Here is a 25770-nt window from a genome sequence, read left to right as displayed (position 1 = left end):
TGTTTTCGGTTCGAGAAACCAATCAAGGAAAAATGACAGAAAAAATTGACTTGAGATGCATCCAGAGAATAAAGAGATGAAGAGCTCATTCAGCGGAGGAATGGAAATCTGACAGAGACGAGCCAAGGGCTGCCAGAGAGAGAGAGAGAGAGAGAGAGAGAGAGAGAGAGAGAAAAGGGAAAGTTTGGTTTCCTTGGGAACCCTGAAGGAGGTGGGAGAAACTGGTGAAATATCTATCAAGCCTTCATCTAGAAGACAGCCATTGTGCGTTGTATTTACAGTCATCCCCTTCCCACTAATAGAACAGAAAACAAACCAGACTCATAATGCAGACAAACACACACGCACACAAATGCAAACACCTACACACACACTTTCCCTCACTCGTCGACCTCATTCAATTTCCCCTCTACCCATGCTAGCCTGTATCAGCGGGTCAACGATGGACAGTGTGCGCACCAGGCACCAACTGACAGTCAGACAGACAAACTGGGCTTTTCATCGCCCTTAGATTAACTCTGGGGGGTCCCCACTAATTACAAAGGGCAGCGATGAAGGCTGCAGGAGGCCCCATATGTACACATGGCTCAACTCCAAGTCGAATGACAAGCCTAATCCATACATGAACTAGGACCTCGTCCTGTCTTCACACCACCACGCCAACCCCTCGTCTGACACATCCTGTCCTGTCAAGTCCCCCCCCCCCCAAACTACAGAACAGATTCAGAGCAGTTGGGGGCCCTCGGGTTTATTTCATAAATCCAACTAATATCCCACGAGATTATATACAAAGAGGCCTTTTACAACATCCACTAAATGAGGTGTTAATCAAGTTGGGGTTACGTTCCTTGAAAGGGTCCAGGATCGCTGTAAGAGGATTTGGTTTTTATTAAAAGATTATTGGGGAAACAGAAATGCCGCTAACAGCACTGTGTAAATAACAGAATCTAACAGAACGCTAACATGCATTGTGGACTTAGCTAAATGCCGTATCCAGGTTAGCATGCAAGCTAGTACAGTAGCTTATTATCCTTCACAATTGTCATTGTTTGAGCTGAGTTTTAGCTTCTCAAGGTTCATTATGCATCCTCTTCCTACATCCGCATATTTTGTTTGTGGAATACGTGTTGATGCCAGCAGTGCAGACATTGGAGCCAACGGACGCCTTACAGCACACGACTACAAATTCAAATGTCAAACTGTGTCTTTCTTTGAGCCTGAAAGAAAGACACAAACTATACTAAACTGTACAGAACAACCTTAACACCAGGTTTGTTCATTCTCTCCACAGTGGTACCATAACAGCAGGAAAAGCAGCAGGGAGACCGTTCCCTTTGTGAATGCAGATGTCCAAATCAACACCCGATCACATGGGGTGCATAAAAAAACATGTCACCACTGCCAAAAGCATCTCTGCGAAGACGAGGGAAGATGGAGCTGCGTTCAGCCCAACTGTGACTCACATTATAGCAGAGAACGATAAGACACACCACTCTCTCTCACACACACACACACTCTCACACATGCAAGCACTGATCCCTGGTCCCAGCGGAGAAACTAACTAGCTCTGATTCATCCGTATCTAAGTCAGAGGCTCAGTGAGCGAGAGGGAGCTTCAGAGAGGAAGAGGCTGGGGAGATCCAGGAGAACAAAGGAACACTGCTTATTATTTATGACACTATTAAAGCAAACTGCGCTAGCTAGCTACTGCATGTTAGCGCACAGCCACAGGATCAGCTAATATGCTGGCTTATTAATTGCAGCATTACCGCAAAAATGGATGACGCAAGTGGAAGGGGGAAAAAGTAAGAAACTTGACTGCATTAAAAGACCAAAATTGGTTAAAGAAAATGGTGATAAATAAGAAAGTATACCAGTTTCATTTAAAGACCAAATAATTGACAGCTGTGCCATACAGACTGCAAAATAGTTGGGAAGAGATTTTCGATGTACTGATTCCATGGCACTGATACGCAAAACGACACCGGATTCAAAATTATTATACAAAATTCTTGCAACCAATAGAATGTTATATATATGGGGGATACAACCATTCCAGCTCTGGAGATTTTGCTGCGAAAAGACAGAATCATTAGATCACGTGTTTTGGTACTCTCCATATGTAGCTTGTTTTTGGTCGCAAGTCCAGGAATGGCTGAAGAATTGCAACATTTACGTGGAGCTAACTTTGCAAATAGCACTGCTGGGTGATTTGAAGTCATAGTCAATCAATCAATAATATAATAATACTTTTAGCAACAACAACAAAAATCTTTCATTTACAATCTGTAGAAACAATCTGTAGAAGATTTTTTGTGAAACATCACAGCACAGTTGAAAAATATATGGCAAATATAAATAACAACAAAATGGATGGAGATACCTTAAGAGATAGATGGGAGAGGTTGAATGGAGCTGAAGGGTGAGACTAAAAAAAACACGATAACTAATGGGAAATATACTGTGTCCGTAAAACGTATACAGGTCCAGAACTTTTGTGAAACAGCAAAGTTTAAAATATATGGCAAATAGAAGTCAAACTGGATGGTCTTCAGAGATAGATGGGAGGGAAGGTAGCTGAAAGATGGGACTAAAAACAAACAAAAGATAACTATTGCAAAATATATTGTATCCGTAAAATGTATATAGTATGTACAGTGCCTTGCGAAAGTATTCGCCCCCCTTGAACTTTGCAACCTTTTGCCACATTTCAGGCTTCAAACATAAAGATATAAAACTGTATTTTATTGTGAAGAATCAACAACAAGTGGGACACAATCATGAAGTGGAACGACATTTATTGGATATTTCAAACTTTTTTAACAAATCAAAAACTGAAAAATTGGGCGTGCACCTTTTGCTGCGATTACAGCTGTAAGTGGCTTGGGGTATGTCTCTATCAGTTTTGCACATCGAGAGACTGACATTTTTTCCCATTCCTCCTTGCAAAACAGCTCGAGCTCAGTGAGGTTGGATGGAGAGCATTTGTGAACAGCAGTTTTCAGTTCTTTCCACAGATTCTCGATTGGATTCAGGTCTGGACTTTGACTTGGCCATTCTAACACCTGGATATGTTTATTTTTGAACCATTCCATTGTAGATTTTGCTTTATGTTTTGGATCATTGTCTTGTTGGAAGACAAATCTCCGTCCCAGTCTCAGGTCTTTTGCAGACTCCATCAGGTTTTCTTCCAGAATGGTCCTGTATTTGGCTCCATCCATTTTCCTATTAATTTTAACCATCTTCCCTGTCCCTGCTGAAGAAAAGCAGGCCCAAACCATGATGCTGCCACCACCATGTTTGACAGTGGGGATGGTGTGTTCAGCTGTGTTGCTTTTACGCCAAACATAACGTTTTGCATTGTTGTCAAAAAGTTCAATTTTGGTTTCATCTGACCAGAGCACCTTCTTCCACATGTTTGGTGTGTCTCCCAGGTGGCTTGTGGCAAACTTTAAACGACACTTTTTATGGATATCTTTAAGAAATGGCTTTCTTCTTGCCACTCTTCCATAAAGGCCAGATTTGTGCAATATACGACTGATTGTTGTCCTATGGACAGAGTCTCCCACCTCAGCTGTAGATCTCTGCAGTTCATCCAGAGTGATCATGGGCCTCTTGGCTGCATCTCTGATCAGTCTTCTCCTTGTATGAGCTGAAAGTTTAGAGGGACGGCCAGGTCTTGGTAGATTTGCAGTGGTCTGATACTCCTTCCATTTCAATATTATCGCTTGCACAGTGCTCCTTGGGATGTTTAAAGCTTGGGAAATCCTTTTGTATCCAAATCTGGCTTTAAACTTCTTCACAACAGTATCTCAGACCTGCCTGGTGTGTTCCTTGTTCTTCATGATGCTCTCTGCGCTTTTAACGGACCTCTGAGACTATCACAGTGCAGGTGCATTTATACGGAGACTTGATTACACACAGGTGGATTGTATTTATCATCATTAGTCATTTAGGTCAACATTGGATCATTCAGAGATCCTCACTGAACTTCTGGAGAGAGTTTGCTGCACTGAAAGTAAAGGGGCTGAATAATTTTGCACGCCCAATTTTTCAGTTTTTGATTTGTTAAAAAAGTTTGAAATATCCAATAAATGTCGTTCCACTTCATGATTGTGTCCCACTTGTTGTTGATTCTTCACAAAAAAATACAGTTTTATATCTTTATGTTTGAAGCCTGAAATGTGGCAAAAGGTCGCAAAGTTCAAGGCGCCCGAATACTTTCGCAAGGCACTGTATAAGCTGGAAGTAGAAGCCTGAGTATTGTTGTCCATTAGTTTACTCCAATTAGGGGAGCGGGTGGTAGGGTTAGAGGAAAATAAAATGAAAAATATGCCGGCTACAGTGGCTAGCAGTTAGCGTTAGCATACTGTCCTGTACCTCACAGCAGGATGTGATGGAAAATGTTATGTTTGTGCTTTTCTAATAACCAATTTCTGTGACTGATTGAACAAATCCTCACTATCAGTATCTGCAATTTGGCAGTACGCCGAGAACCTTGTTCTGAGAATGAAAGATATCTTAGTTTCAAGGTTTCAGCTTAGAGAGAAGAAGCCTCGTGAGGTATTGGTCTGTCAGGTGCATGACCCAGTATTGGTCGGTCACATGAATGAAGCAAACGTCAAAGACTAATTCATTATGAATAAGTTAAAATATAACTTGTATGTAAGAGAACTAACGGGACTGCCCCGGTGGAGCTCCTGATCAACATGTGTACTTGGTGCATTGAGTTGTTTGGAACCTCTCTCCAGAGCGCTGATAATGAATAATGATTCATTTAAGATTGACTTCGAGTGTCCCTGTGTAGAATTTCCATGACAGGGATTAGCATATGAAAACTAGCATAATGGACAAACAAATACCCATCTGCTTATGCATGAGTGGACAGTGATTAAAGGCTCTTCCAAATATGTAGGATCAATGTAGGCCTAACTCTACTATTAGGCCTAACCTTTACCAAATAGGCTACATGTGAGTGGATCCAATCACAGTAACTATTCGGTGAACACAAAACAAAACAAGAATCTTGATAACATTGCTGACATTTTGGACTGGACTCTCCAAGTGGGTATACTTCCATTTTCAAGACTTAGCCTAGGCTAAAGACCCATCTGACATATTACCCAGCGGGAAATGTCATATTCAGGTACACAATAGCTAACTTTGCTAACTTCAGTGAAGGATGGTCCTTGCCAAGTCTTTGTGTGGCCTATCCTAACCCATCATTAGTGAGATGAGAGCGGAGCAGCTGGTCTAGCGGTTGTGTTAGGGACTAGAGGGGTGAAGGGGCAGGGCACTGGGGGCCTTGCCCAAACAAAACCCCTCACTCCCTTCAATCACAGCCTGACATAATTACCCCCCTCACAGTCAAACGCTAATGAGATGAGCCCCAACTGGCCGTGCGTGCTTGGGATGGTGCAAAGCTACACCAAATCTCATTTCAGAACAACCTCTCTACTTAGGTCTCTTCTGGGAGGTGTAAATTAGGTTCGGATCAACAGGAGATTTAGACACTTACTCCAAAATGGCCTCCTAGAAACAAGGATTCTAGATAGAAAATCTACATGGATGGTTAAGCTGCCTAAATTCATTAGACACCATAAAAAGCACAGAGGGGAGCAGTTGCTGGCCCTTTTTAACTGGAAACAATGGTTCCCGTATTCCCTCCAAAATGTGAGCCTATCCCGGGCTTGACCTTTCAAACAACTGGAATTGGTCGTACAAGGGCTTGCAAGAGTGGGGGACGATGAAGAATGGAACAGAGACATGTTGAGCTACAGACCTGACACCCACTATTGATGCACAGGGTTGAGTGATGAGTGTAAATCCTTTGTGATGGAGTGAGTGCCAACTTGCCCTTCATCAATACGCTTGGGTGTTCTTTAGTATTAATAGAGCGCTCAGGGGAATGCCAAGCATCCTTCCTGCATGTCTTGGGCCACCTCCGTGTTTATTCCCGGCCCATGTGTCACTGTGCTCAGCTCAGGTTGCCTCTCCCAACTGCCCATCATCTCCCTGGTAACCTAACACCCCGGTGACGGCCTGGGCTCGACCTGCATTACGTAAAGCACCCCATGGATCTGGATGTCTCCACGGGGCCAAAATAAGAACCTGGGAGAATCTATGCTTATGGTGTACAGACAGAGCCTGTAGTAACCTCGAGAGAATGACAGTTGCTGGAACTCAAGCATGGAATTTTACTGCACTGTCCCTGTCACTCCACAAGCAACTGCTGATCTAATATCAGGAGGACCTTAACTTGGTATTGATTAAGATGTTGGCTAGCAGTGTACCACCCTGTATCCCACTGCTGGCTTACCTCTGAAGCTGAGCAGAGTTGGTCCTGGTCATTTACTGGATGGGAGACCAGATGCTGCTGGAAGTGGTGTTGGAGGGCCAGTAGGAGTCACTCTTTCCTCTGGTCTATAAAAAAAAAAAATATCCCAATGCCCCAGGGCAGTGATTGGGGACATTGCCCTGTGTAGGGTGCTGTCTTAACCCCAGCGTCCTGGCTAAATTCCCTTTCTAACCATGCCCAGCTTCCAATGGGCTCTTTCATCCCTGTAACTATTCCCCAGGTTGTTGCTGTAATGAGAATGTGTCCTCAGTCAACTTATCTGGTTAAATAAACAAATAAAAATGTCACCTTACATGGAGTAGTTAACCATGGCAGAACATTACATCAAACAGTGGGAGGAGTCTTAAACAGGAAATTGACATGAACCACCAATCTGTTCACCTCTGGAACACAACCTCTCAATAAAATCTTTACAGCCTGGGCCTGTTTTACCCAGAACCACCGTGGTGAAGCCAAAGGCACCCCTGAAGTAATTATGAGGCTTGCTGCTGTCACGGCCATGTATAATTAGAGAGGAGGGTCATGGGGCGGCCTGGTTCCAAACCGGAGGAATTTCCTTTGCCTTGTTCTAGGTCGGCAGCGGCCGAGAGCTAATTTAGAAACGGGGGGATTCTTTAGAAGGGCTCCTTGGTTCTCCAGAGGTCTGGAAAACTGTGTCGTCTGTTACAGGTTGGTTGACTCAGAAAGCCGGATGTATCAAATTCTTTGCTCAATGCTATTTTCTCTCAAGGTTATATTTGACCGAAGAGGGACGGTAAAGACGCTTCAACCTATTTTTCCGGGTTGGATCGTCTTGTGGAAAACCAGGTCACCCAGAGAGTTGGAGAAATGGTTATCCGACACAGAGATTTCATCTAGAGACAGGAAGAGGACGCCATAGGCGATAGATGATCACTTACAAACGCAGCTCTCAAGAAGATGATGACCTCACACAATCAGGAAAGACATTCCTCCTCCTCAACAGACATCTACCCTGCCCCCACCCCAATGGACAATTATCATGCTGAATAGCCACAGTTGTACAACTGAATGCATTCAACTGAAATGTGTCTTCGGCATTTAACCCAACCCCTCTGAATCAGAGAGGTCCAGGAGGCTGCCATAATAAACATCCACATCTTCGGCGCCCAGGGGAACAGTGGGTTAACTGCCTTGCTCAGAACGACACATTTTTACCTTGTCAGCTCAGGGATTTGATCCATCAACCCTCTCGGTTACCAGCCCAACGCTCTAACCACTCGGCTACCAGCCGCCCCTGAACACAGTCCATCTCTGCACTTATACAGGGAGGCCTCAGGCAAATCATTTAATCATGGATGTAAATATCCAAACCTACTAGTTCTTCTAACACTAGAAGTCTACAACACCCCAAGAATATACTCTGAACTTTTCAGCGCTCAGGTAAGCGCATGTATGTGCAACCCTGAAACAGAACTAGCCTGCAGCTGACTTCAAGCACCAAATCAGATGGCTCTGTACAGGATGCCATAGACAGCCTAGAGCTCTGGCTGGGATGGATGACCTATATTTACATCAATATTATGTCTGGAATTCTGAGCCTGGACTGAGCCTCTGGTATGGCTACAGCACCCATTGGTCTTTGGCATTGGTGTCAGCACAGCCATTGGTCTTTGGCACCGGTGTCTGCACAGCCATTGGTCATTGACATCGGTGTCTGCACACACAGAAACCAGGGAAAAGGCAGAGTGACCCGGATGCACCCATGTCCCCAGGCGACGCCAAGCCCATCCACCGTATCCTACCTCCTAATGGCGAGGAGAATAGCTATCAAAGGCACACAATTGAAACACGCACAACAACAACAAAAAAGCACGCGCGTTACATAAGCCTGCTCTGCAATGAAGATGTTGTTTAAGGACATGTAAAGGGGGATTGAAATAGAGCCGCTTGCCTGGGTAAACGTCAGACAGAGTGACGGAAAGAGAGAGCGGGTTGAGGAGTACAGCAGATAGCAATCTCTTGATAGGGGGGTACTGAAAGGGTATACTGTCAGTACGTTTGGATTGAATTTGTGTAAAAAAAACAAACAGATTGTCCCCATATATGAGGAGCAAAATGGAGGGTGAAAAAAGACGATAAACCAACTGCAGACTTGATGCAGTGGCTCCAGGAATAGAATCCTCCCTTCATGTGGATCACAGTCTGCACAGAAACAAACCGTAGGGGTTGGAGTAAAAACACCAGCGCTGCATAAATACCACCCTTGAAACCACAACTATACATTGAGATTAGAACAAAAGCAATTCATTGTGTCACTGCTGTAAGGAGAGAGGAAGATTTCCTATGAACTCAAATGTCAACACAATGGCGGGAGGTGGAAACGTGTACAATAAAATGCAGGCGATCCTGCACACTAGGGGTTTAAATGGCGAAAAGGGATCTCTCAAAATGCAGACGATCCTGCACACTAGGGGTTTAAATAGCGAAAAGGGATCTCTCAAAATGTCCAGTCCAATGTCCAAACAAAACAAATGGGAATAACTGACAATTCAATCATGCCTTAATCACTAGACCTTTGTTCCATTTAATTACAGGGTCGAGTGGATTAGCAATCTGAGTTTGTCTGATGTTAGCCTAGCTACAGTATCGGAAGATACAGCCATGCTGCAGGACGATCGCAGTAGTGTCCTCCTAACGCGATAGTTATAGAAGAGCTCCTGATCCACCCACTCAGACATTACAGACATTGTCATGGCAGAGCTGCCCTACTTCAGAGTCCAGCTCTCTCTCTCGGGCCTGTATCCATTCACATCTCCAGTGGTTATGGCATTCAGTTAGGGGGGGGGGGGCTCACAAGAAAATACAAAGGAAACAATTCAATATTTGTAGTTTAAAAAAGGCAGAGCCTGTACAGGTCATCCTGGGTTAGTGAAAGGCAAGTCAATGTTATCTTACGTTCTCCTAACACACCAGCCAGCCTGGAAGAATGAAATAGTAGCAGCAGAGATGACAAAGTGAGGAGAACTGAGTCTGACCTTGTTTCTGGACCTACGCAGTACCTGATGCGCTGCACTGAAGGTAAGTAGCTCAATTAAAAGCAGAGATGCTGCGATCAATCGGAGTCTGCCAGGCCCTGTGCTCTTCAACCGGCCGGGGGAGGTGGGGGGGGCTCAGTATTAGTTAGTTCCCCACAGCACACACACACAGACAGGCAGGTGCTTTAGAACAGCTCTAGATCCACCCAGGCTCCAGGAGGTGACAGACAATGTGCCCTAGCCCGGCCCAGTGCCTCTGGCTGGGAGGGTGGATGAGGGAGGGCAGGGTGCCGACTGCTGAGTGCTGAAATGTAGGCCAGAACAATGAAACTCCGGCCTGTTGTTTCCGCAGGTGAGGACAAACAGAACATCGGCGCATTGCTATATTCCATCATCACCAAGGGTACCAATTAGGAACTGTTGACTGCTTGTGTCATAACTAACTAGAAGGGTTCCCAAGGTAACAACACTTCCTTTGGGTGTGTGCTGTCTGTGTACATTCAAGTTGCTAGGGGGGCAACTGGGACACAGAGTTCTCTAAACTGAAGGCGCTGCTATTGAGAGAGTCATTCTCCTATTCATCTCTCATAAGGCAGTGACATTCACAAGCGTCTGAAGCTCTCTCTGTGTGTGTGTACGCTCCAAAATACATCTGAAAACACTAACGAGATGATAAATGATTCTGTGCGTTTGTTTAAATGATCCCAACAAAGCAAGGCCTTGAGCAGATCTCCGCAGCACAGCCCACAAAATGTCTCGATGACCTGAATATGTAGAGTCTTTGTTTGGGTAGCCCTAAGGCAGACTGTGGCTGGCCAGCTGTTAATGGTTATGGTGGTTGTGGGAGATGGGTGGCCAGTCCAGAAACCCCAGTCCCAGACACAACTCCCCAGGGAAGGTAAAGGGTAGAGGGGGCTGGGCTGGGTCCTGACATCTGGAACTTTGGAGGTTACGACCGCAGTACAGACAGGGGGCTGCCGACAACATTCTCTAACCTGGCAAAGCCACAACACCACACAAGGCAGGCATACCCCCCTACTAGAAACTATTAGGCCAAGTCCTACAGTGGACTTGTTGATAAGCAAAAGTTTGCCACAGACTTCTTGTATGTTCATGTTGGGCTGGTAGGAGTAGTATGCAGTAGCGCAGGGAGTAGGGCCTACTCAATCCAAATGTAAGAGTTGTAGTCTTGACGATTGGAAATAAAACATATTTCCCAATGTAGCTAGAAACTAGGGAGAGAAACAGGGATATGCAAGAAGTGAGTCCTGAACCACAAAAATAGAGTGGATTTGGAGTCTCTACTAAATCTCAATTTAATTCCTTCCAGTGATCCAACCAGCTAAGACACACTACTGCCAAAAGGACATGACTTTAGTTTCCATTTGTGTCATCGTTACTTTCCAATAGAAAGTGAAACACCCTTATCCGGGAACAACAGTGTGGAAAGAGTTGGACTAGAGTCCGTAGCTTCAGACCTAGTCATTTATATAACAGCAGACTCTTAGCTAGAAGATGCAGTGAAACTTAAAATGGGTCATACACGAGAGATTCTCTCGCTCTCTCTCTCTTCTGTTGCTAATAATGCTCGTATTGTGCTGTATTGTTCGTGTTATGGAGGAGTGGACCTCCTATATATGATGAGAGTCCATACCTTCCACACTGTCGGAGCAGGATGTGCCGATGCCTGTGTCACCGCTGTCAGAGGCACCGCTGTGGCGTCTCCCACGGTTACTGGTACCGGGGGCAGAGGAGGTACCCTGCCATGACGACTCACACCCCGGGACCCATCCAGGAGGGCTGGTGTTGGAACCTAAAAAACAAGACCCCCAGTCAAGGAAGAAGCATTTGTTAGAAACACTCACTGTTTACTACACTGTACTAGTCTGTTTCAGCACCAACAAAGGTCAAGCCAACTTCAACTTTTATCAATCCTTTGTTTTCATAATAGATTCAAATGAACTAGCCTACCACCCATGGTAGCCCAACAGCTAGGCCGTACTCTAACATGAAGCCAATAAATGCTGTCTTGGTGTTTTACCTTATCGCTAACCGATAAGAGGATCGGGATTGTTTGATCGTTATTAAAGTCAGCAAATAGAATCTGCACAGCTAGAGACCCTAATAACAGCTGCTAGCTTAGCTCAACTGGCATATGTTTTGGTTGGAGACGGACTGACTACATTTCTGTTGCTCTACACCCCCTTCCCCTCCTAGTAAACACACAACTAGTTGGCAAAAAAAACGGACTCAACAATCCCTGAAGTCTGGTTGTATGCTATAACTAAACAAGATCTACTTTCCTCTCAATTACAGTCAATGTGATTGTGTTATACAGTCAGATATTTAAAAATAAATGTATTTAACCATTTAACTAGACAAGTCAGTTAAAGAACACATTTTTATTTACAATGACTGCCTACCCCGGCCAAACCCTAACAACGCTGGGCCAATTGTGCGCCGCTCTATGGGACTCCCAATCGTGGCCGGCTGTGATACAGCCTGGAATTAAACCAGGGTCTGTAGTCACGCCTCTAGCACTGAGATGCATTGCCTTTAGACCCCTGCGCCACTCGGGATAATATAGAGATAGTGGTACTGAGGGGGTAGTGTTGATAGTCGACTGATACAGTGGTAGTGCACATATTGACTAGGAAACACTCAGTTCCTGAGGGGAGAGATAAGCCCGGTAGTACAACATGACACAGTGTCACTGAAATCTACCAAGCAGGGATGTGGCCTATACGCTCAGGTCAAAACTACACAGCTTAGATTTAAACTAGCCCAAAGGCCGGCAGATGTCTCCTCATCCTACCGGTAGTGGAAAATGGTGTTTATAAAGAAACGTATGCATATTTTCTCCATTTTGTTCCACCGTCTCACCATTAAATCGAGTTAAGGAGGAAATTCACGCCTTTGCAGCCTGGATGGAGAATGTTTTATGTACGACCTTGTCCAGGGATACGCAGCCGCTGCATACAATACCTTTGGACGGTAAGATGAAACGACTCAATATCGCCATCTGCCGACCTTCGGACTAGATTTAAACCAAATGATGTTCCAATCCCAATTCTGGATTTTTCCCCCCAACATTTCAGGGGAAGCTTCAAGATGAAAAACACAGGACTGTTTAGTATCAAACAAAAACAAGGGATCGTCGATAAGTAAACCTATTTTTGAGATAATAACTAAGAAAAAAGGCAGAGGACTTTATACTCCTTTGTGCTGACTGAGCAAACACATGAGACACAGAAGCCAGACCAGAAGTGCCCACGGTACTGATTCTCTGTCTGCTCAGACCTCTAATCCAATTGTTTCCCTTGATTTACTGAGTCACAAAACACAAAATAACTTTTGCCTCCTGTGATATTCAGTTGTTAGACAGTATGCTAGGCCCTAGTCCACTGCTAAGCTACACCAATCCACAACTGAGCAAACCAGTCAGTCGCCCATTATAAAAACACAGTCCCCTCTAGTGAAAACAAACCCTCTCTCCCAGGCACATGGAAATGAAAGCTGAGGCTACACTGAAATATTTCCTGAGTCATTTCAGATGACAGGAGGGATTTTCGGTTTCAGATTCCTAAGGGATGCATTCAGGCACTTGTCCTTATCACATTGAGTAACTGTTATGTGTGTATGGGTAATGATTGAGGTCAGGTTAGACAGTGAGGTTCGGGCAAGTCCCAAACACACCGTAGTGCATCCCAACAGTCCATGTCTGTCTTTACACACTGCAGGGGCTGTATGTCCTCTTTGTCTGCAAACTATTCTGAGTGTGTAATCCGTTTAGACAGAAGTCATTAAGGCTGTCCTATTTTGTGCCATCAGGCAGGAGGCTGAGGAGGGTGCAGCTCAGATGTGCTCTGCAACGTTACTCCACATGGAGAGGTGACTGTCCTCCTGCTCTGCTCTGACCATCACCAAGGCACTTGCTGAAGCACACTCCTGTTACAATGCAGTGTAGGTGGCAGAATACTTTTGCTTATAGATAAGACGTTATATCAAATTGCTCTAATACCTATGTAGTAACACTATATTACTTTAGTAAGAACATTGCTACTTATCGTAGCCTACAGTTGGCCAATTGTGTAGTGTTTTGGGGGGTTATTACACAATAATAAGAATATTACATAGTTGTGTAAGAGGCATGAATAATTATCCAATCTACAGTGACCACATACCAGAATCCTATTTCTCTTTACACACTTCCCTTGACGCTCCCTCTCTCTCTACCAGGAATCAGTGCATCAATTATGATAGGCATCAGCAGCAGAGAGAGGTTGAACTAGACCTGCTACATGATCACTCTCCCATTTCTGACGGGTCTTAAATCTCGAGGGCTCTGTCCAGACAGCCCCTTACATCATCATGCCAAAGGAATCCACTCCACTCCTGCTCCCAGCCTGCCTGCCTGCATATGTGGCACATCACAAGTACCTGTGATGTCTAGCATAATTCTGAACGCTGGAATCTTCCTGTGGATGTAACACTTGGTGAGGGTGAACCTACAGTGAGCACGGCTCAGATTGAGTGTGACAGGGCTGTCGGATTCCAGTGGTCCACTCTCTCTAATCACTGCCCAGATATATTAGCCATTCCAAAATTGCCTACATTCTCAATATACCTGTCCTGAAACTGAGCCTGGTGAAACCACTCATATAAACTAGGAGTCCTTAAATAAAGAGGATCGTAAAATAACGATATAATTGATATGCCTTTTTAAAGCCAACATATTGTAACACTATGGAGAACAAGTTGATCGTGTAAATTCCTCATCTGTTTTATGGAGGAGTGCGCCCAGAATGTAGTACTTGGGTTTTGCAAAAATAGATAGATTATTGAGATCACAAAAGCACGGGGGACCCGCCAAGCCCCATTATGACACTGCAGTGGCTATGCTCATCTGATTCAGCAGTTTGCTGGACGCCGGAGAACATTACGCTTCGGGAGCATATCAAGTTTGTTGTTCGTTGTAGGCTAAATCAAAACGTGATGCTCTATTTGTAAGGCTGGTACTCTATCTGTTGGCTACTTTAGATGATCTAGCTAGTAGGCTAGCTAGATTGATAGTTAACTATCAATCTGGCCAAAGCCACAGTAATTGACAGGGCTAGCTGTCACTGACTCACTGGACAGGAAGACAAAGGACGCGCGGGGGTAAGTCCGTCAAAATATAATTCTAGTGACACAATGCCGCTAACTACATCACAATGTTACAATGTAGCTTGGCTAGACATCTTTCGAACGTTGATTACAGAAACAGAAATCGTAGGCTATAAGGGCGAGCAGTTAGCTAAATGCCCCCGATAATGAAAGAAAATCCGCTCTCTGCAACCTGCATTATTTTGTCATGAACAATTCATTGATAGTCATCCATTCAAGCATTCCTGTTACAATGTCTCATCATCAACGATGTCTCATCATTATCAAGAAGCACCAGATGCTCCGGGAGAGCAAACGTTAGCAGCTCGCTCGCTAGCAGAAACCCTTATGTATTAGCTTAGCATCAGCTAGCTAGCTGAAGGTTCACCGTTATACGAGCCTGATCAAGCCTCTTGTCTGGTCAGACATTATTGCCATAAAAATATCAGCACAGTGATGTTATTCTTGAATAAAAATAGAAATAATAAGATCTTACCCGTTTTAAAGGTATCGAACCCATCCTCAAATTCATTTCTGCCCCACATTGTGACTGGTTTTATGCGCCCGATCGCAGTGGAACTCCGAAAATAGATCCCACAAGAAAAAAGAAAAACGTGATCTCACAAAAGATGGAAGATTCCTCAAGAGGTTGTCATGATTACATTGCGGGAAAGGGCAGTCATTAAAACTGAAACGAAACGGCTTCCTATTATAACACGTCTTCTGTCCAAAACGAGCTCCATAAATCTGAAATCTTGGGAAGGTTGACTGAAGAACTTACTGTCGACTCGCTGGCAAGAGCAATGCATGTAAGGATGTGATCTCACTGAGTGCGTGCTACAGCTCCTCTTCCCGAAAGGCTCAGTCTCCTCCCCCTCTACTCAGTGCCAAGGCCACTGCAGCTAGACAAGGGTTGAGTGTTCCTTGGCGACTCTAAGCATAGCCAACCGGGCATCACACACTATTCTAAAATACTGATAATCGTTTCCCTGTGTGTGGCTTTTGGGATTTTGGTGTTGAGCTGCAGTATGCAGTCAAAGGCAAAGCCCCACTGTCTGCAGTCTTGACGGAGAGCCAATTGTACAGGTGCGCAGCGCATCATGAGTAAATTGTGACGTTTCTGGCGCGCTGTCGCTTTTTTTTTTTTTTTTTTGAACGGCAATTAAACAACAAATTAATATATCTAAGGGAAATATACTTGTTACTGTCGTGTAATTAATTAATACATAATAACACCAACGTTCTACCCCAAGACTGCACTTCCATTAAGTAGGTAAACAAGGCAAGGTTACCCGAAAAGAAAAGGATCAGCTAAGGTCATGTCAGCTGGTCAAAAGGTCATATCAGCTGGCAACTTCTCACAGGGAGATTTTTTGTTTGTTTACAGAAATGTTTGAAGCTCTGTGGAAGACACCTGGTCAAGGCTGCTAGACAGCAACACAGCAGTCAGTCAAGACAGGAAGAGGAGCTATTGAGTTGCCTAGTGGGGAAACCAGTGGGACCAGTTAGTGACGTTCCTAATTTTTTACAAATTTTATTTAACTATGCAAGTCATTTAAGAACAAATTCTAATTTACAATGACAGCCTACACCGGCCAAACCCGGAAGACGCTGGGCCAATTGTGCGCTGCCCTATGGGACTCCCAATCACAGCCTGTTCTGATACAGCCTCGATTCAAACCAGGGTGTCTGTAGTGACACTTCTAGCACTGAGATGCAGTGCCTTAGACCGCTGCGCAACTTGGGAGCCTCATATAAGTCTCATATAAGCCTGCCTACTACACATTCCTAAAGGGTCACATTCCTACTAATGACAATTTTCTACGCTCATCCTGAAATGATAAATGGCACTTTGGGAACTTCCAATAAGCACTTGAACTGAAAACTGAACACAGTGCGTTTGTTTTTTTGCAGGCAGTAAATGTCCCTTTAGACCTAGTCCTCTCACTTCTGCTTTGCTCTTTTTATTCCCTATCACTTAGTTATGTGCTTCACTGTCCAGCTTTGTTCCTCTATTGTGGAAAAAAACTACCGCTTCTTAGACTTACTTTCAATGAGAATTACAGATCTAAAAGTCACAGATCTATAAGTCACATTTCTATGTGAATTTGGTTGGTAGCCCAAAAAGTTACATATTGCAGCTTTAACCTAAACCCATACCAAACCCGTTATCATGAGAATGTTTATTTCTATACAATATTTCCTTGGGAAAAACAGACTACCATAATAATGTGTCAATAAGCAACATTTCAGCAAACACAATTCCACAACTCATCCTCCTAAGTTCATATAGATACTTCCCTTTAAGTTTGAACAGAGGAGCTTCCTTAGCAACCTACCATGGTGCCAACAAATTGACAAATTGTGAGGAATCATTGTTCATGACACAGTAAGATCACAATATGACAGAGGTCATTCCCTGGCCATCAACAGGTTTTAACCGAGCGAAGAATATTTGGAAGGAACACACAGAACACAGAGACAAAAACATCTGAAAAATCACAGACAAAACACATGTAGTATTTTAATGTGAGCTGCAGTTTTGCATCACGACCAGACTGTAAAATTGGTCAGCTATGATACCAGAGGGCCGATCCAAATCAGTTCCAACGCTACAATGACATGAACTGTCTGCAGTCATTCAGCATGAGACCGTTTCAGGCCGAGGGGAACAGCCCCGATGCATAATTATTTGTGTACCGTATTGTCCCTGTTCAATTACCCACACTGTCTCAATTAAATAAATGACATTCTTTCTGTGTCTGCATACAAATGCAATTATCTCAATAGATGAGCTAAGCAGAGCTGCCAAAAGACATGAGACACATGGGAAAGTGTGTGTTCTTAATCACTAAATGTTAGTTTTTTTGTGTCATGTAATTGAAGACTTATCAACACAAAATGAGAGCACATGATGGTGGCACACTCCTCCTGCCCGCTTTTGATCAAGTTAACGCATAAAATATATGGCAAGTATGATGTCAGTGTAACAATGTTCATGAAGTAAGGCAAAGATAGTGTTTTGTTAATGCATTTCATTCCCCCAAGGTTTAGAGTGTTGGCAAATTCAGCTCTGACCTAATAGCGAAAACATTAAGGGTCAAGCCCAAATCATAAATCAATATCAACATTGGAAATTCGGTCTACATTTATTCTAATGATATAAGGAAATGGGAAGTATGAAAACAGACCACAGTATTTACAGGTACAAGAACTTCCAGATGGCAAACTGTTATAAACAAGAACAAAACACAAAACTGAATCTCCCAACAGGTCTGAAGATGACATGCATCACTCCAGCTTATTACACAATCATCCATTTCCATCATCCACATGAGTTATTGAGAACACTCTCCCGTTCACAGTCAACTAATTGACAAGATAGTACTTGGCGCTCAAAAAAGAGGGTCACAATGTACAGTGCCTTCAGAAAGTATTCCTACCTCTTGACCACAGGAGGTTGGTGGCACCTTAATTGGGGAGGATGGGCTCGTGGTAATGTCAGGAGCAGAATGAGTGGACTGGTTCAAATATATCAAACACATGGTTTCCATGTGTTTGATACCATTGCATTCACTCTGTTCCAGCCATTACTATGATCCGTCCTACCCCCTTATTCCACATTTTGTTGCGTTACGGCCTGAATTCAAAATTGATTAAATAAACTCAGCAAATAAACTCACTGTCAACTGTGTTTAATTGCAGCAAACTTAACATGTGTAAATATTCGTATGAACATAACCATATTTAACAACTGAGACATAAACTGAACAAGTTCCTCAGACATGTGACTAACAGAAATTGAATAATGTGTCCCTGAACAAAGGGGGGGTCAAAATCAAAAGTGACAGTCAGTATCTGGTGTGGCCACCAGCTGCATTAAGTATTGCAGTGCATCTCCTCCTCATGGACTGCACCAGATTTGCCAGTTCTTGCTGTGAGATGTTATCCCACTCTTCCACCAAAGCGCCTGCTAGTTCCCGGACATTTCTGGGGGGAATGGCCCTAGCCCTCACCCTCCGATCCAACAGGTCCTAGACGTGCTCAATGGGATTGGGATCCGGGCTCTTCGCTGGCCATGGCAGGACACTGACATTCCTGTCTTGCAGGAAATCATGCACAGAATGAGCAGTATGGCTGGTGGCATTGTCATTGTCATGCTAGAGGCTGGTGGCATTGTCATGAGCCTGCAGGAAGGGTACATGAGGGAGGAGGATGTCTTCCCTGTAACGCACAGGGTTGAGATTGCCCGCAATGACAACAAGCTCAGTCCGATGATGCTGTGACATACTTTCCCTGACCAAGACGGACCCTCCACCTCCAAATCGATCCCGCTCCCGAGTACAGGCCTCGGTGTAACGCTCATTCCTTTGACGATAAATGTGAATCCAACCAGCACCCCTGGTGAGACAAAACTGCAAATCGCAGGGATTGTGCGTTCCTGGTGTAACTCGGCAGTTGTTGTTGCCATCCTGTACCTGTCCTGCAGGTGTGGTGTTCGGATGTACCAATCCTGTGCAGGTGTTGTTACACGTGGTCTGCCACTACGAGGACGATCAGCTGTCCATCCTGTCTCCCTGTAGCGCTGTCTTAGGCGTCTCACAGTACGGACATTGCAATTCATTGCCCTGGCCACATCTGCAGTCCTCATGCGTTCTTGCAGCATGCCTAAGGCACGTTCACGCAGATGAGCAGGGACCCGGGGCATCTTTTGATTTTGGTGTTTTTCAGAGTCAGTAGAAAGGTCTCTTTAGTGTCCTAAGTTTTCATAACTGACATTAATTGCCTACCGTCTGTAAGCAGTTAGTGTCTTAACGACCATTCCACAGGTGAATGTTCATTAATTGTTTATGGTTCATTGAACAAGCATGGGAAAGAGTGTTTAAACCCTTTAAAATGAAGATCTGTGAAGTTATTTGGATTTTTACGAATAATCTTTGAAAGACAGGGTCCTGAAAAAGGGACTTTTCTTTGTTTGCTGAATTTATATACTGTTCTCATCCATCTACAAACAAAAGCCCATAATGAAATGTTTGCAAATTTATTGAAAATTAAATACAGAACTATACAGTACAAGTAAAACATTTTGACACCTACTCATTCAAGGATTTTCCTAATTTTTTTACTATTTTCTACATTGTAGAACAAGCAAAAAATAAAGAAAAATCCTTGAATGAGTAGGTGTCTCCAAACCTTTGACTGGTACAGTAAATATTCACACCCCTGAGTCAATACTTTGTAGAATCACCTTTGGCAGCGATTAAAGATGTCTTTCTGGGTAAGTCTCTAAGAGATTTCCACCCCTAGATTGCGCAACAATTGCCCATTATTCTTAAAAAAATTCTTAAAGCTCAGTGAAATTGGTTGTTGATAATTGCTGGACAACCATTGTCAGGTCTTGCCATATTTTCAAAACTGTAACTCAGGGACATTCACTGTCTTCTTGGTAAGCAACTCCAATGTATATTTGGCTTTGTATTTAAGGTTATTGTCCTGCTGAAAGGTGAATTCATCTCCCAGTGTCTGGTGGAAAGCAGGCTGAAGCAGGTTTTCCTCTAGGATTTTGCCTGTGCTTAGCTCCATTCCATTTATTTTTTATCCTGAAAAACTCCCAAGTTCTTAACGATTACAAGCATACCCATAACATGATGCAGCCACCACTATGCTTGAAAATATAGAGAGTGGTACTCAATAATGTGTTGTATTGGATTTGCCCCAAACATAACACTTTGTATTCATGACAAAAAGTTAATTACTTTGCCACATTTTTTGCAGTATTACGTTATTGCCTTGTTAAAAACAGGATGCATGTTTTGGAATACTTTTATTATGTATAGGCTTCCTTCTTTTCACTCTTTTAAAAATCACTATTATTGCAACTTAAAACTATCCATGCAACTTATTATGTGACTTGTTAAGCACATTTTTACTCCTGAACTTATTTAGGCTTGCCATAAGAAAGGGTTTGAATACTTATTGACTCAAGACATTTTAGCTTTACATTTGTAATTATTTTCTAAAAAAAATGGACATTTTGTAGTATTGTGTGTATGCCAGTGACAAACAAATCTCTATATAATCAATTTTAAATTCAGTCTGTAACACAATAAATTGTGGAAAAAGTCAAGGGGCGTGAATCATTTCTGAAAGCACTGTACCTGCACTCTAATTCTCTGTTCCCATAGGATAACACTTTGGAGAACCCTTTTGGTTCCAGGTAGAACCATTTTGGGTTCCATGTATAATGGAACCCAAAAGGGTTCTACCTGGAACCAAAACGGGTTCTCCAATGGGAACAGCCAAACAACCCTTTTGGAACATTTTTTAAAATTAAGAGTGTAGGATAACGATTGGTCAATCACTACTTCTAATAAGTATTCTACTGTCATAGATAGTACAGTGATGATAACCACGGCCTCTGATGAGTTTGGTAACTGTTTGGGTCATGCTTGAACAAGAACACCTGTGTATTAGAGGAGCTAAGTTGTGCATGCATCTCTAGACACAGAGTAGACATGTTGTTCTGGATGGAACCCTGGCACTGCAGGACACCACAAACCGTCCCCACGACAACAGTAGCTCTTTCAGCCAAACAGCATGGCCCACTCCCTCCCATTCGGAGTCTGAACAGTAGACTACACTTCAGCACAGAACAAAGAACACTTCACATTTACCAAACAATCCTTGGGCTGTTAACAGTGCACATTTATGTGTGATTGAACTCGCGTCTTTGGTTATTTTCAGATGCACCTTTTACGAGCAGAAAAAAATACTTTGAGGAAACATTCAATAAGCTAAGGTGACCAGATTTTGGAAATTCAAATGTTTGCAATAGTCCTTTCAATTTAATTATAATTTATTTCTAACACAAATTGATTACCCATCATTTTTGGGGACATTTTTGGGGACAGCTCTAGCCGGGGTCAGGCCACCAAAACCATGGACTGTACCCAGAAATTGGGGGAGTCTGGTCACCCTACAATAAGAGGTGGCTTGTAACTAGGCCTATTACAAAACCACATCTGGAATGTGTCTAAGTCAGGGAGAATTCCAATACAACTAGCTAATAATGGAATGCATTACTACAATATTGTTTAAAGAAAGCCTAATTCTCCAAAGCAAACGTTTTGGTATCAAAGCAGAAGTCTGGCACTCAGCCCTTATTAGAGAGTAATGAACAGTCACTACCCAGCACACAAACACAACATTTCCTCTCAGAGGACTCTGAATATCTCAGTGTTCCACTGACGACAGCAGGGACCTGCTCTTTTGCTGCTGTTTTTCCCTCCACCACCTCAGATGAGGTGGATTACATGCACAATTTCCAGATCATTGTTGAAATATATATCAAGAGGGACTTTGGGCAAACGGAGCGGTGTCAGAATCAGTGTTTTTGTGTATGTTATCAGCTTGCTGCAGACTGCTCCCTGCCCCCCACTTCCTGTCTCTCAGCCAGGAAACCAATGACTGGGCCTGGACACACTACTACAGCCAACCTGCACACTGAGCCCGCTGTCCTAGCACACAGCACTGACACATGTCAACAGAAAACCCTGGCCAGACCATGTGTTACACTAACATACCAGTACACTAGCATGACCACTACATGTTTATGGCTCATTAGCTGTTTCCATACCGCAACCTTTACACATTTCTGCCCGAAATAGTTTATCTGAATAGTACAACGGATGGTGGTATGGTGCTAACAGAACTTGAGAATAAATCAACCACATCAACATGGGCTGTAGAATGGAATGCCAGATACAAAAATGCAAAGTCAAAATCTGTTTAAAGTAGCCTTTATCTCAGTTATATCCTAATAGAAGGCAAGTGTCCTCTTTACATATTCACATCGGTTTTAAATAGCACACCCATATTTCTGTGTATTTCTTTTGAGGAGCTTGCTTTGTGAGTAAGTATACACCAACATGAACAAATATGAGAAAAGAGTACGGGTAATACATCTATTCAAGTTTTAAAAAAATCTACTTACACAAATTCTTCTTCATGAGCACTTCGGCACGCAATGCAGAAGCAGAGTGAGGAAGTGGTAAAGGATTCAGAATACGTTGACATGAAACTCAACTCAGGAACTTGATTAGCCAACCACCTTCACAAAACACAGCAACAACAAAAAAAAAGACATTTTGAATACAAGCTGTGCAATGAGAAAGGTCCATGACCCGTACTCCACTTTGTGATTTTGGCCTAGTTTTCAGGAAGAATTCATAGGATCAAAGGAGTAAAACAACATTTAACATTTATACACATGCTATACATACAAAACAATTTCATACAATCTTTTGGCAGTGAAGCATCAATGCAGAGGGAAACATAATCAAGGTACCAGCTTTATTGCAGAACAGTTGAAGCCTGCTTCCTTCCAGACAGCTAGTAAATCTGCCTCTATGTTCACCATTAGACTGGCTGACTGGGATGTTTAAGTACACTTCTGAAACCATGGATTTAGGTTACTTGTTAATTAGCCTTTTTAATTGGGTGTTTTGTCAGACCTTCTGTCTGTATCCATATAGCTCAATAATGCTAGTCTACATTTTAGACTGGGTCTGGACAGCCAGACTAGACCCATGGTCTCTATTCCAAGGCCTCTACAATATCCCCCGGTCAATTCATTATCATGGTCATTCCAGAAGCTTTCAGCTCCACTTTTAAGTTAAAACAGAAGTCAACTAAACTTCTACAATGGATCTCTCCAGCTCTTACGTCCACCTCTCCCCTCTTTCTCCACTAGATAAGAACATATAGATGCTGTTTTGGGAAGTTGGAGCTGTCATTCAGTGTGAAATTCAAAGGAAGCTGAAAGTTGGTGCTCAGAAGAGTCTTTCTACACAGTAAGGGTTCCTTAGTCGGCAGTTATTTTGTCAGTGTTAGTTTCCGGCTTGTCAGGGCAACAGTGTGGGTGTATTGCCCAACTTTTTACATGACACAGCGCAGTAACAACAGTCTCATACACAGTTGAATCCATCTCAGCCTAATAGTACTTGCAGTCTTATCAATATTATCCTTATGTGTAAGACTGAATCCAAACCATGACCGTATTGAGTTAAAAAAAATATTGAATGCACAATGTTGTCAAACTCAGAGACAGCTAGCTTGGAGGTGTTGTCAGTCACGTTAGTCTGCATGAGTTCATACCTCAGGCCTCCAGCTCTTCTGTCAGGAATGATCCTTTTCAGCCTTCTCCCCTCAGCTCCCCTCTCGGCTCCTGCAGCACCCATGAAAAAACAAGCCTGTGAAACATCTCCAGTGTGTTTATGTAACTGTGTACAGCCTGCCAGAGGCACGCAGGCCAGCCTTTCACTGCTGCTCATTCCTATGCAACCCACAGATCTAGTACCACAAGTTTTAGAGGCGCGTTGGAGTAGATTCGGAATCTGAAATGGTTTTTAGCAGCTAGTGATTATCTGTCATCTGTTCCTGATCTACCAAGCCAGTTAGAACAGGAAGGGGCTGTTCTAAGATGCATTCTTATAGGAGTGAAAGAAAGGAGATATCAGCCGTGAATGTGATGCAGTACTTTATGTCCTAAAATATTAGATCAAGACAATTTCCCCAAGCAGTTGATAAGTTCTAAAACAAAAAGTAGACCAGACTTACCCTAAAAGACGATCCTCTAAATTGAAAGACAAACCCTGAGGAATAACAGAAATCTCAACCACAAAGAATAAACTGAGGACAAAAGCAAAACAGTCTGTTGAATTGAACAAAGACCACTACACCAAGACATGTGCATTCGGCACATAGCAACTCCGTCGGCTGTTCAGACTGCCAAAACCTGCGGAGAGGAACTACCACTGTGGCTAATAAGTCCTCCATTAGCACTTACATTTCAATAAGGAATACAATCCTATAATAAGGACATTCACCTCTTCTAATTTGAATAGGTATAGCTCATTTTATTATAAAAGAAAGTGTTATAGGTCAAACTGCAAATTCTCAAAGCACAGCACTTCTAAAAGCTGTGAAAATTATGAGCACATGCACTTCACATGACATATTATACCTGTGCCAATATTATTCTGACAAAACATTCAATCCTTTGAACTGAGATTAGAAGAACCTCAGAAACACTGTAGAGGACAAATGAGAAATACAATGCTCCTGAAAATCAGAATAAAACTGCTGGAAAACAAGAGAAGGCTGACATCATGCAGTGATTGGGTGATGTATGTGGTAGTAGACAGACGGGCGGATGGCTAATCAATGTCTCTTCATTATTGATGAGGCTGCTTCTTCATCTGCAGGAAGTTAGGATCCATTAACTCCTCGTCTTACCTCCTGTTGTCACCCACCTCCGACCTTCCTCCATTAACATCACCATCACACCACCTCACTGGGGACTGTCTGGCTGACATTGAGCAGTCTGACCTACACCAACTAGAACAAAAGACATGCTTCAGCAAGTTGGGTCGATATGATTGTAATGTGTGCAGTGCATCTCCATACGTTACCTTTATGCAAGTGGCTGGTTGGTAGAGCCTCTTCAGTTTGTCGTTTCTAGGGAGATCTGGTTGATTTGTTTCCATCTTCTTAAATGTTACTTATGAGAAGTGATGGATTGATACTATTAGTGTCCACATCTTATAACGAAACAGGACGAGACCCAAATGCAGACACAGGAGGCAGATGGTTTGAGTCTCTGATATTTATTAATAGACAAGGGGCAGGCAAGAGGCAGGTCGAGGACAGGCAGAAGTTCATGAACCAGGTCAGAGTCAGATGGGTACAGAACGGCAGGCAGGCTCGAGGTCAGGGCAGGCAGAATAATATGGCAGGCGGGGTCAGGGAAGGCCAGACAAGGTCGGAACTGGGAGGACTAGAAAACAGGTACAAGACTAACAGGCTGGTGGAAAAACACGCTGATAGGCTTGCCGAGACAAGACTAACTGGCAACAGACAAACAGAAACCACTGGTATAAATACACAGGGGATAATGGGAACAAATGGGAGACACCTGGTGGGGGGGCGGAGACAAGCACAAGACAGGTAGCCTAGTGGTTAGAGACAGGTAGCCTAGTGGTTAGAGACAGTTAGCCTAGTGGTTAGAGACAGGTAGCCTAGTGGTTAGAGACAGGTAGCCTAGTGGTTAGAGACAGGTAGCCTAGTGGTTAGAGACAGCCTAGTGGTTAGAGACAGGTAGCCTAGTGGTTAGAGACAGGTAGCCTAGTGGTTAGAGACAGGTAGCCTAGTGGTTAGAGACAGCCTAGTGGTTAGAGACAGGTAGCCTAGTGGTTAGAGACAGGTAGCCTA

At 43.4% G+C, this 25770-nt stretch overlaps 1 protein-coding gene across 2 annotated transcripts in view; it reads right to left on the bottom strand.

Moving 5' to 3' along the window:
• Positions 1-24897, bottom strand: part of LOC110522209 (centrosomal protein 85L) — a 75639-nt gene extending 50742 nt beyond the window's left edge. Inside the window, exons 1-3 of one of the 2 annotated variants that reach the window (XM_036975781.2) lie at positions 23656-24897; positions 22493-22609; positions 11009-11167 (exon numbers count right to left, since the gene is read on the bottom strand). In XM_036975781.2, the coding sequence (XP_036831676.1) occupies positions 11009-11167; positions 22493-22508 (175 nt within the window). In that variant the 5' untranslated portion in view covers positions 22509-22609; positions 23656-24897. Of the gene's footprint in view, positions 1-11008; positions 11168-14995; positions 15579-22492; positions 22610-23655 lie in introns of those variants that run through there. The other variant, XM_036975780.2, reaches the window with a different exon arrangement.
• Positions 24898-25770: the final 873 nt, after the last annotated feature.

Source organism: Oncorhynchus mykiss, chromosome 4 (genome assembly GCF_057628025.1).
Source record: "Oncorhynchus mykiss isolate SJ-2025 chromosome 4, ASM5762802v1, whole genome shotgun sequence".
Classification (NCBI taxonomy): Eukaryota; Metazoa; Chordata; class Actinopteri; order Salmoniformes; family Salmonidae; genus Oncorhynchus; species Oncorhynchus mykiss.
This window is presented reverse-complemented; position numbering and strand designations above follow the sequence as displayed.